This window comes from Toxotes jaculatrix, chromosome 22, assembly GCF_017976425.1.
Source record: "Toxotes jaculatrix isolate fToxJac2 chromosome 22, fToxJac2.pri, whole genome shotgun sequence".
NCBI classification, from domain to species: Eukaryota; Metazoa; Chordata; class Actinopteri; family Toxotidae; genus Toxotes; species Toxotes jaculatrix.
Window position 1 is genome coordinate 11,717,069 of NC_054415.1, and position 13,051 is coordinate 11,730,119.

The 13,051-nt window shown below is 41.7% G+C and overlaps 1 protein-coding gene across 2 annotated transcripts in view; it reads left to right on the plus strand.

Moving 5' to 3' along the window:
• Positions 1-4,746, plus strand: part of cerk (ceramide kinase) — a 33,474-nt gene extending 28,728 nt beyond the window's left edge. For both annotated transcript variants that reach the window (XM_041030270.1, XM_041030271.1), the window contains exons 12-13: positions 771-985; positions 3,283-4,746. In XM_041030270.1, the coding sequence (XP_040886204.1) occupies positions 771-985; positions 3,283-3,388 (321 nt within the window). In that variant the 3' untranslated portion in view covers positions 3,389-4,746. The remainder of the gene's footprint in view (positions 1-770; positions 986-3,282) is intronic.
• The last annotated feature ends 8,305 nt before the right edge of the window (positions 4,747-13,051 follow it).

Below are 13,051 nucleotides of genomic sequence, written 5' to 3' on the forward strand. Positions count from 1 at the left end.
CATTTCATCTGACCTCTTCTCTCCCTCCTTCCATTTTGTATTTGTTCTCCTTTTTGCTGTTTTCTTTTTGATAAATGGTATTAAAAAAAAAAAAGAAGGCTAACCCCCACATGTAGTTTTCCTATTCATTATAAAATCAGTGGGGGTCCATAAAAAGACAATAGAGGAGAAATTAAGTTTTTACCTCCCCCTCCAGGAGCTAGTAAACTAAAAAAAATTACATGCACAGGAATTGTTTTACTACAAATATAATCATCATATTTCAGAGTAATATTCCTCTGCCCATCGCCTGCACTATTTTGTGTATAAAATTAAGTAGTTTATGTTGAATTTGAGACATTTAAATGTTCAGAAAGTTCATGTTGTTTTCAGAAAACAGCCTGAGCACCGTGTGAACCCTAATGGATTCGTCCAGTTTTCAAATTTTGGTGACAGTTGATGCTGGATGCATTTGTTTTGTTTTCTTGACCTTGAATGGACCTTTAATTTTGGACCATAAAATCTTAAAAACTTAAAAATCCAAAATAAATCACACCCACTTTAAATTATTTGTTTCTGTAACATATTCACATGTTAGCAAAACAATGAACAGCTTTCATCGTTCAGCATATGTGCCCTCATCACTTATCTGTAATTATATTGTATAAGTGAACTGAAACTCTTCAAGTCATTCAAAAGAGTGGGCACATCTGTTCCTTCATCCATCCATCCACCCCCCCCCCCCTCCTCTCTTTCATCTATTTCTCATCCATCTCTGCTTCCCTCTCCAGTTTGACCACTCGTTTGTGGAGGTCCACCGGGTAAGGACGTTTCGTTTCCAGCCTCTGCACCAGGAACTGACTTCGCTAGAAGACCTGAACGAGACTCCAAAGAAGAACAGCTTCAGTCCCATGTGCTCTGGCCAAACGACCTACAGCTACAGCAAAGCCCACAGCAGCTGGAACTGTGACGGGGAGATCCTGCCTCACGCTGCCATCCAAGTCAGGTAACTAGTCACCTGTGAATGCACTTTACAGCTCCAAACATACAATAGCAATTATTTCAAGCAACTTAGTCCATGCTTTTCTTTTTTTTTTTACTAGAAATAAAGAAGTTGCTCCATTGAAAAGTAAAAAAAGTCCAAGTTTGGTGTAAAAAATAAATTAGAAACTCAGCAGCCAGCAGTGGGGAAAAACATTATTCACCTGCGATGATGAATGTATCACCCGTGTATATGGATTTTTAACACTGTAAAACTGAAACAATCATTTTGCCTGCTAAAGGAAGCCACAGTTCAATCATTTTTCCACCGTGCCCGCTTATTTTCCATTTTATGAAGCTGTGACGAAAATTGCGTTTTTGCAGCGATGAAGACTGGATCACTCTCAGCGTAGATGTCGACTGGCAAAGGGCTTTGAATCTGTGCACATAATATTACAGAAGTGCTGAAATACTTGCAGAGCTCAGTCTCATTGCATCATCATGGTTGGGTATTCACAGCCAAGTCTTTTCTTTTGGGTATTAAAGCTGCGTTGTTAAAATCTTTAAATTGACCTCAAATGTTTCTGAGTATCATGAATTGAAGCCTAAGTGGGAACAGATCATATTCTTTATGTCTGAGAGCTCTGTATTCACAGTGCACTGAAGTAAAACTCACACAGACAACTTTTTAGCCGCACTAACCTTTGGTCTAGACTGAAATGTCTCAATAACTATGGAATGAATTGCTGTGAAATTCTGTATGAACATTCGTGTTGCTCAGAGGATTAATTCTAAGGACTTTGGCGATTCCCTGACTTTTTTTTGTTGCATCATCATAAAGTCAAATATTTCATTTGTCCAATACTTTGGTTGTAGCAGTGTTTATATCCAGGTCTACAGTATATACCTGCCTCTGTGCAGGGGCATGTACTCTATGCCTAAAACTAGCTACAGAGACAATGCACATCTTCCAGACTACAGGTAATTATGTTAACTCTGTTTAACTCTTGTCATACTGGTACAAAGCTATTTGGAAACAGGAAATAGATAAAGCATTTGATGATGACAACATGCCAGAGTTTAAAGTCTGCAAAGTGTAAGAGTGAGTAGGTGAATAGTCAATCTCAAGGAAAAGTAAGGAGACATGAAGCTTGGTATTATCTGGTAAGTTCTCCTATTTGGCTAGACAGAACTGAGAGGAGTATTTACTGCTGCTAGTGTCCAACAGTGTAAGATCAGGAGACTCTTTCACTGTTCCCTGTTGGACAATCTTGGCAACTCGGTGGATTTGCCCCCCCACCCCCTCCACCACATTATTCTGGCCCTGTCCACACATCAGCTTTCCCCACTATCAGATCTCTATACAGCCGGTGTGGCACCGCTTGACGCATCATTTATTTCATGCTCCATTGTACTTTGCCAATGATGCATGGCGCTGTAATGTTGCTAATTTAATGGTCCTCCCCATGTTAAAAGGCTACTCCCCTTTAATTAAAGCAGAAGTCCGTCCTTTTATTGCCTCTTCCTCTCTGCTAATCGTTCTTGGAGTGAGCCAGCCAGAGTGCTGCTCGGATAATTAATGGTAATAGCCCAGGCGAAACGGAAAGAAAGTAAGAAGGAAAGAAGGAAAGGCTGTAGAGTTGCTACAGTTTTAGTAGTTTCGCTTTTGAAAATGCATATTTGAAAGTGAAACTCAAGGTGCCACAGTGATTGAGCCAACCTGCAACCTAAACATCCTGCTTCCTTGATTTTAGAGTCATTATATGTATTGTACTGAACTTTTGATGTTCATTCTGGAAATAAACCCTTCACACTGCGCTGAAAATTACCATGCTATTCCATTCTATTAACTGCTGGTGAAGCCTACAGGTACACACCAGGTGTTCCAGTAAAAATACAAGTGCCATTTAGCAGACAAAGGCACAGGCAGTACTTGAGGCTGTACAGTATACTGTACCATAATAGCCATTTTGCCTGTTCACCGCTTGTTTTTCCTCAGTCTACTTCCACCTTGTATGCATCAGGATCTGTTACGCGTGTCAGCCCCATCTGTGTTATAACATCTGTTATAGCTGCTCTTCAAAGGTCTTTATACTTTACACACCACAAAGATTGTCTCACTTTCAAGTTTGCGTGTCAAGTCTGCACACAGGGGTGTCGTTCCATTGCTTTTACATCTGCCACATGGACAGTAAAGTGTCATTGAAATGAGCATAGTCATTAAGTTGATGGTTTGTTATTCAGGCTAAATGATGCATTTTGTGTGTGTGTGTGTGTGCGTGTGTGTGTGTGTGAATGTGTGTGTACTCTGTCTCTCCGCAGTGTCCAGTGCCAGTTGATCAGACTGTTTGCCCGCGGTATCGAGGAGCAGCAGTGTGTGTTTGAAGACCCTTGTACACTGTGGGGCCTGGAGCCAAGCACACACTAGTCTGTGGGCTGAGAGCTGGACTGGACATTTAGCCGCCAGAAAACAAAACACTGAGTTGCACTTGGCAACATTTTCCTGGAAAAATACATGCATCACATCAGTGTAAACCCCAAATGCTGGCATCCCGTCTCTCTTTAGTGAAACGCGCAGGAAGTGATGGAATGAAACTTAAAGCTACGATAAGAAAATGACGATAGACAGATGCTGCCACCGGCCATAAAAAAAAGTAAAGATGGAGATCCAAAGAAGCCTTACTGAAGACCACAAACTTCAGTTATCTCCTCACTAATATTTTTTTTTTCCCGGACATTTTTGGAAAATGGAGATGCTGAAGCCGAGAGGATCTCAGTCAGCCTGGATGTTCACACGGCCACATGTAACAGAGCTGGACTGGACTGAGCTGGACTCGGCCACAACAATCAGCAAAAGGTTTCCATTCTGCCATGAAGGAGAAGGCAAATAGGATTTCACCCTACACAGAGAAGAAAGGCAGCCAAGGAGATACGGATTTGTAAGAAGGATGATGAAATAAATGCCTGTGAAGTACACTGATAAACTAAAAAGTCTTAAAATGCCAGGCCTGCACAAAAAAACCCCAAAAAAACAAAAAACAAAACACATACACTTGCAATCTGATCTTCCCTTTTTAGGAAAAAAAATCATTTCTTCAGTGACCCAGGTGAAAGCAGATATGAGCCAGGGGCACTAATGAAAAGAGCTGAATACCCTACTAATGCACTAACAGGACCCCGGTGGCTTCTGGGTAATAAGGCAAAGTGGTTGCTAAGTGATTTGGTGTGTCTCAGCACTGTTGTGCCGCACCTGTGGCTCTGAGCTCTCCTTTGGCTAAAAACTACCAACAGTTCAGGCCTCACCTGGGATTATCCTGAATTATAGATTGTTAACGTTATTAGGGAAGATCTATGAAATTAGTTTCATTTAGCTCCTTTTAGCTGTAGGTCAAGCTGGTCTTGACATGTCTCAAGAAAGGTTTATTTTTCGTAACATAATAATAATTAAAAAAAATAAAATAAATAATAATAATAATACATTAGGGTAAGGTATTTGTGTGTGTGTTTGTGTGTGCGCAGAGTTAACGGTGGTTTCCTCAGTCCCTTTAGAGGAGTGCAATCACTGTAGTGTGCATGTGTGTGTGTGTGTGTGTGTGTGTGTGGGTGCCAATGTGATAAGTTAGCTTTATCATAATTAGCCTCATGGCCGCCATTTTGCAGATGTTCTCTCACTGCAGCCAACACGCTGCTAACACAAGCATCTATAGATGAGCAGAGACAGAAAAGCACTCACACATTTTCTGTCTTTCTATAATGCTGTTTATGATATTCAGTGTCCTTCTGCTTCAGACACACACACACACATTTCTTAACTGTTGACACCATAAAAGCCTCGTCCTTTCTTTGAATCTTCTGCAGGTTGGATAACACTGACTCTGGATGTTTATAATGCTTCACTTTCAGCGCTCACTTTTGTCAACCTACAGTATGATGTTCTTTCAGACCCAGATGCTTTTAAATCCACACACAGGCACACAGGTGCACACTCCAGTGCACATGCAAACACACTCAAACTGTGGAAGCAAGGATATTGCAGCTATTGGAAGCTAGCAGGATAGGCAAACTAGTCGCCCTCCCCCCCCTCCCCTCCCACCATGAGCATTTGTTACTTTTTGTTTATACTATTTGAACACCTGCTGCACACCTGAAGCTCCCATACTCTCAAAATTGTGTCCTCAAATTCTACAAAGGAGAGGGTTTGTGAGGCGATAATTGTGTTTAAATTTAAAACTGAAAATTTACATCCCCTGTAGAACACTAATGGACACAAATCCCAACGCACACCAAGGATGTAATATACCCTGATTTCCTTGCAGAAATTAATATAAATTTCAGCTTGACGTTACGTTTGCAATTCAGTCTTGCTGGACTGAGTAAATACAAAATAAATTGTAAATAGATATGAGATCTATTTTATGAAACTGCTTAATAAAGTGCTTTCAAAGTTGAGTTCTTTTTCTGTCCTTTTTTGTGACCTTCATGGTGTGCTTGACGCCACTGATGTTTCATTGCCTCCTTTTCTTTTTCTCTCTCTCACACACACACACACACACACTCCCACGCATGCACACAAAGGTCAGCACTCCCTTGCTCTGACTTTCTCAATCTCACTCTTTCTCTGTCTCCCTGTATGAGTGGAATTTAATAGGGTGCTCTGATGTGAGCGAGATGTTTCATTAAAGAACATCAGACATCAAAGGTCTCTGCTGAGATGGAGTGGTATTTCAAGCTGTGCTCATTCTGCACACAGTCTGGATCTTGTTTCTTTTTTGATACCGCGAGGCAATTCCAAAGTGTCAGACAGCAACAGAGAATGGAAATCTGAATTTGGTAACTGTAATCATTTCAAATTTCTAACCACAGATGTGCAAAAAATAAATCCCGCTGACGACATGTCGTTGATAAAACTTTATCAGTGAGTGGGTTAAATGGATTTGGGTGTCAAAACATCCCAAAACAAGCTTGTCAAAATATATCTGTTTTGTGTGAGTTATTCACCTAATCCTACTGACAGAAATGTGTAGTGTTCATGTTCATCAGACCTCCTAGCAGGGCACAAATTACTTCACAATTTTAAACCAAACACCTGTTGAAGCTTTCTGTCCATGCACAAGTGATAAAAAAGCAATTTCTTGTGTGTTTTTGTACCCGAGTGTGTTCTGTGGAAATGACTTCAGCCTCTGAACCCACAGCACCTTCATTATCTTTTACAGGCCATGCAAAGGTAGCTAGTGCACAGTGTGCAAGATACCACAGTATCTGCCAAAACCACACAAGGAACCCCACATCGTGTGTGCCACTGCACATTTGTCCTCTTCATCTGAAATGAGCCTACAGTGACTGCACAATTGAAAGAGTGGTATGAAATGGAATAAAAGGATATATATGGAAATTCAATTTATGACATTTTATCTAAATCTAACAGTAGACTTAGAAGAGTCGATAGAGAGTATTGCTGTAACTGTTAGATGGAAGCACCTCATTCAAAGTTTCATTAGTTTTGTTCACACTTCCTACAAATCTCAACCTTATAAACTTCTCTCAACTTTCAAAATTCTTGTTGGAGCCAGTGCTCCAGATACAACTGTTCATTTATCCAAAGTAAAATAAAATTTAAGAAGCAGAACTTCTTTCTTTTTTTTTTTTTTACTCAGTCAAGAATGACAAATTAAGACTTAATAATTCGAGTCCTGATTATTTATATGATCTGTCAGCAAAGTCTTAGATGTTTTGGGCAGACTACCAAAAAATTTTGTGCCAATTTCAGACTTGTAATCTGCCGGATAACACCCAAATCTTCTTTGATTTGTCAGTAGGGAGCACAAAGTCCAAACCATGTTGATGGCTACATTAAAGTACGGCAAGACGTCTGTGTGGTACTTACATTTTTGAGTGTGTGCCTTGGCAGTACTTTCCAAAAGGAAATAAAGAATAACAGTCACCACTGCCACTTGTGGTCCCCTGATCCATGGAGACATATTTATTTATGAATTTATTTATTTTAGTTATTTCCGGCAACCACGATCGGCCACCAAAGTTTGACTGTTATAAGCAGGTACGGGGTTATCTCTAATGAAGTGACCGACTGTCCTCAAAATGGTCACACATTACTCCAGCATAACCACTAGTATGGCAACAAACACCAGAGGGATTTTCCAGCTTCTCCAGTCCGCAGTGACAACCAAAACTGTTTTCCCTCCCTCTCCTTTTCTCCCCTCATTTTCTTGCTTTGCTACTTTCTTATTGATTTATTCTCCATCTGCTTGTCTGCAGCCCACTGAGAGCCGCTATCTCATCCCCACATCCCACCTGAGACGCAAGGTGAGACCAAACAGCGGCAAACACCTTCTACCGCACCGCACACACACACACGCAAAGCAGAAGGCTGTCCTCAATTCTCAGTGTCTTTACCCAAAGAAAGGGCTCCTAACAGGACATGACGGCGCTGTCGCGTCCCCTGGACACTCTTCTTCACACTCTTTCCCACGCTCACCTTCACACGCACACATATACTTTCACACTCACACTTGCATCAACATGTCTCTCTTTTCTCCCACCCCTCCCCCACCCAACACATAAAGATTCACACCTAAAACGTGCTCTCGTCCTGTCTCGTCTTTTAATTTCCTCCCTTCTACCCTCATGTGCTCCCCTGCATATATTCTCTCTGTGGCTTTATGAGGTGTGTTTTGGACGTGCTTTGAGACTACTCCCATTATTATTAGCCTGCTTTGGCCTTTTCAACTAGTTTCTCCAATCAGGAGCTAAGTATGACAGGTTTTTTGCACCTTCATCCACCTTATTTTCCTCTTAACCTTTGTCTTATCTCTGATGCAAACAAACAGCAGGTGAGCTGGTGCACTGTAGGCATTAAAAACAAACTGCTCGGCCGACGTCACACCCGCCATGGTTGCATGATGACACGACGGTTGTGTGATGAAATAATCACAGCTACACAATGTGGAAAATTGCTGTTTTCCCAATACAAGAGTCAAACGAAAGCGTAAAATATTGGCTTGTGTGAGACAATCAGGTGGGTGGTGTGAGAGCTTTGTGCGTGAGAAACAGACAAGGAGGGACAGAGAGAGCAGATATTGCAGGGGCGGTGGTCCAAACAGCACTTCTCTCTGTATTGATTGGAATCTGCTCCCTGTGAGAGATTTAGATCAATGAGGCCATAACAGTCCATCTTCTCAGTCAGGAGCCACTACCGGCCTCTTATCTCTCACTCTCTGTCTCTCACACTCACCTTTACTCACACACACATTTCAACGCACTAATGCACTCACACATGCTGGAGGTCAGACCTTAAAGCTGGACCCAGTAATGTTTTTTTAATTGATACATGATTGTACGTTATTGTCCGGTGGAGTGTGTGTGAGTGTGTGTGAATTTTTCATTGTCTGAGGTGCTCTCTATGCTCTTCTACAGAGAAATATTTACGCTGGTCAGGTCATCATCAACTGGATATCACTGGTCTGTGCCTTAAGGTTTGATTAGGTTTCATTCCTGTACAGGACGTTTGCCGTTCCATGCCCAACTAAGCAAACTCCATCCACTGATGAAGACCATGAGATATGAGTGAAAGCTCTGCAACAAGCTGTGAGATTGTGATTGAGATTGTTTCATAAGCTGCTGTTTCCACGGTCAAGATTAAACTGTTGAACTCAGCGTTTTCTAAACAGAGTAGGGTTTGCTAGGAACTAAATACAGACGTTAATCCGAAGCAGGTTACGTCGACGACTGTTTGTTCCAAACTGCATAGTGATATTTTTGATTATAAAGCAGAAAACGTGATCAGCAACCCACTGTATTTAAGTTAGACGACACTTGTTATCAATTTATTAGGACTATTCTGAATCAATGATTGAAGCAGCAGCAGCAACAGCACATTAAAGCTCCAAGTGTAGTCATTCTGTTTTTAACTTTACAGCGAATCATTTTCCTTATTATGGTAATTTCGAGTAAAAGCCAAAGAGAGAGGCCCTTGAATCAGCATTAATACAGCAATTAGCAAGACTACACGCCCAGCATCCTCTTAATCTTGCAAATCGTAATAATCATCTCAAAGCAATGTGGTGATATGTAATTTACTCCGCAATGCTTCCATTTTCGAGGAAATTTAGCCTAATGTGCACCAGGGGTGAAAACTTTTTGCCTGCGGTGCTATCATTTTGAATGAGTTGGGTTTTCACTTATCACTGACTTCAGTTGCATCATTTGTGCAACAGAAAGACACATTCTGCTACTGTTACTGTTTTACAGCAACACAGTGCTGTAAAATACACTAACATCTATCCACGTTACCCTGGCATGATATGTATTAGAGTCTCATTTACAAGTTGGAAAATTCTATGTAAAACTGAGCACTGAACAGAAATTATACAGTTATTGTAACAATAACAGAATCTTTTGCAGCCGTAAGCTACCAGTGATGCCGTTTGTTAATGTTTAAGATCAAAGTGTCCTTTCTTTTGACATGAATATTTAAAAAGTTGGCCCATAATCATTAGCATTAAAGTGCTTCATCAATAGACAACGAAAACCAGGCAATTACAAACTCATGACTGATGCCGTTCTTTCCAATCAATAGGAAACAATCTGAGTCTGACGAGACATCACTTATAATGTAACAGTGCTGCTGTGGTACAAACACATAAATGATTAAACATTTCAATATGTCGTTAAGCATAGATGATTAAAATAAAACAAAGCTGGAAGCGAGGAGGGGCTCTCATAACACAATCAATAGATAGAGTAGGAAAGTCACTACTGAGTCTGACAAATTATTATTGCAGCTAACGTGACTATAGAGGTCACAGCTACTGATGATGGAGAGTGTGTGTGTGTGTCTCTGGTAGACTGTCCTCTCATGTCCAACAAGTTGTCATGTGGAAACGCAGCTCCATAGACCCTCATCCATTATAATTCTCAGCAGGTTTTGATCCTCTTCACACTGGAAAAGCACCACAATGAAGTATACTCAAATTGTAAAAGCCTGAAAAGGAGGTAGGCAAATATGTAACATGGAAATCTGTATTTTATTTTTTTTTTCACAACATTCCATTTATTTTAGAACCACCAGCAAAATTCTCTCACGTCCATTGTCTGGGTTTGATGGCCCAACTTTAAGATGAAGAAACCAAAGTTGGCCATAAACTCCCATCTCAGTGTCCACACTGTTGTGTTGAAGTTGTGCGACTGGAGTCGTACCTGCTGAATCCACAGTCGCACTTTGGCCTGTGCCACTGCAGAGTGCTTTGTAGTGACAAGTCATTACTTCAGCTGGCTCTTTGTTAGCAAACAGGGACTCTGTTGCTGGAGCAATCTACTCATTACTTGTTAATCACTTGAATAGGAGGCCCTGTTTGTGCAGACACACATAAACCCAGCTGCACGTGCACAAACATATTCAGCGAGCATGCCGGACTTTGTTTTCTGCTAAGCACAGACGTTATTGTGTTCCTAATGGTGCTTGAAGTAATTACACCCTGTAATGTTACTCGCCGTCTAGTCCTCTCCAGCAAGCCACAGCATGGTAGTTCAGAAGTACCATACACACACCACCATTCTCCCCTAAATGACTCCATTAGCCAGAAGGCATGTGCAGTCGCTTCGTCTTGTCCAAGAATATGAGGCATGCTTCAACAGCAACCTAACTGACTGCATACAAGGCGGTAGTTGGTCAGTGGGAGCAAACACACAAACAAATTATTAGTTATAGCTGTCGTTAGAAGTCTGTGCATGTGTGTGAGAGAGAGCATGAAGATCTGGAAGACTTTGATATAAACTTTAAACATTACACGTCCATCGTGCAAATAGCTGAAGTGATCTTATCACTTTATAAAGCTGATATGGCAGTCAGCAGTCTAGGTAAGCATCCAGCAGACATGAGGCAATATTATCACTCATTTGGAGCCATGTCTCTGGCCACGTCTCTGGCCACCTGGCAAATGCAAGTCCCTTTTCTTTTTTGAGTAACAGCAGTTTGAAGCAAAGAGGGAAAATATCTGTCACTAATGAACATGTTATATTAGTAAATATTATGCACAGTTTTACAAAGGCCATGAAAACACATTTTGTCCCTCTTTGTATGCCGGTTTGTAGTAGGTGGGTGGAAAATGGCTAGATCACATGTTTTTGTTTTGCAACATTTGAATCAGAATGCTTCTGTTGTCAGACCATTGTCAGTTAAATCTGATGAAACCACCTCCACACGGGCCTGAAGAAGCAGATTAGCTGTGTTTTCACTGTTAAACTCTTAATAAACTTTCACCTTGATTGTTGCTTATTCAGCCATGAATAATCTCTGTTAGAGTAAACTGCAAGTCTGTCACCTTTAAAGCCCTCTATTTAACGCCTTCTGTGTGACCTGCGACCTTGACTTTATCATGGCACAGTGTTGTCTATATCATCCTCTTGCAGCACAGGATGGAAACACTCCTCTCTGCTGTCTCTCGGTCTGAGTTCAGGCAAAATGCAGCACAATCTAATATTAATGCACCTCAGTCAGTGTGACTGAAATGACTGCTGCTCTAAGGCAGTTTGCCCTCCAGAAAATTCTAACTGATACCTCCTCTCTCCAGTCTCCAATCACCCTTACGACCCAAGTCTCCAAACCCCCCTGAGGGATATTTTGTTTAAGTCATTTCCTCCTGTGTCTGTGCCTCCTCCTCTTCTCCCTCGTACATTTGATGTCACAGACTTGTTTTCTGTTTATGACTGCAGGATGATTGAGGCGCGATGCTCCGGTGTCAGCTCTGCTCCAGGGGAGAACGCAGCAGGACACGGACAAACAAAAACTGTCACCTTCTAAGAGAGGTTCAGCTGACATTGGGGGATGAGTGTGAATGTCTGAGCGTGTGTTTTTTTCCCCTGTGTGTGCGTATGTGTATTCAGCGTCCTCCCTGGGGGTAGACATCTTATCTCAGCGGCGTCGGGGAGAAAAACAGGCCAATGTGACGGTGCAAAGATTTGCCGTGGGTGAGAGCGGATAACGAGACCTTCTGATTTACCTGCACTGACAGGACTATAGGGCGTCCTACTTTACTGTGCAACCAGCCATTGCTGACCAAATCTGAGAGACATGGAAATGGAAAGGAAATGGAGAAAGAGGAACTGACAGATCATGTTTATCTGACATGGGTTGTGTCCAAGCCTTCGCTAAAGATGTGACCAGTTGTAGCACAGCCACAGTAAACAACATCTTTACCACCATCATTAGCCAGCCAGCTTCCCGTCCTCTCCTAACTGTAGGATGGTGCTTGACTGCGCTGAGGTTGCCGTCTCTGACAAAGACAGGCTTGGCACGCAGAGTCATTTGTGCAGCCAGTACAAAAGAGGGACCACACAGAAGGCTCTAATTGGTGTGGCTCCCAATGGAGTAACTACCTCCGCCATTGACCTGTATGGTGGGAATGTCTCAGGCAGTAACAGCTGACTTCTCCAACACCTACAGCCAAATGATATGGAAGACAAGGGCCTCACAGTTTGGGTTTTGCTGAACATCCTGTCTTTCCTTGTCAGCAGGCAGTTCACACAGGAGGAAGTGAAGAATAGCAGCCTGATCTCATTGATTTGGACCACATGCCGTACCAGATCACAAAACAACATCAACAAGATACAGAAAGTATGTGTCTTAGAAATTTACAAAAATCCATTTTCATCCTGTTACAACAAAACAAAAATAAGAGGAATAGTTCTCCCAGACAGTTCTTGCTTAACAGCTGGCATTAGAATTACAACGATCTGACCCCCTGCCGCCAGCAGCAGAAGTTGAGCAGTTTCATTTACTAGTTTTGTATTGTTTAGGCACACATCTTGTATTGTTTTGGCTCGTTTCTTGTTTTGTACGGTGGCCCTGAGAGCTCAAGGCACTGCAGCTTACGAAAACACATACAAATAGACGAAACACAAGCAGATTTATATCCAAAGTTATAACAGTCTTTTGTTTTGGTTTTTGTTTTTAGAAATTTGTCAGCCATAACATGGAATTTCATCTTTAGATGTCAGGCTGATGACTGGCTGGCTCACTGCTAACTTGTAACTCGCCTCAACCTCATGAATCTTTTCCATAGATGCCAATATTTTA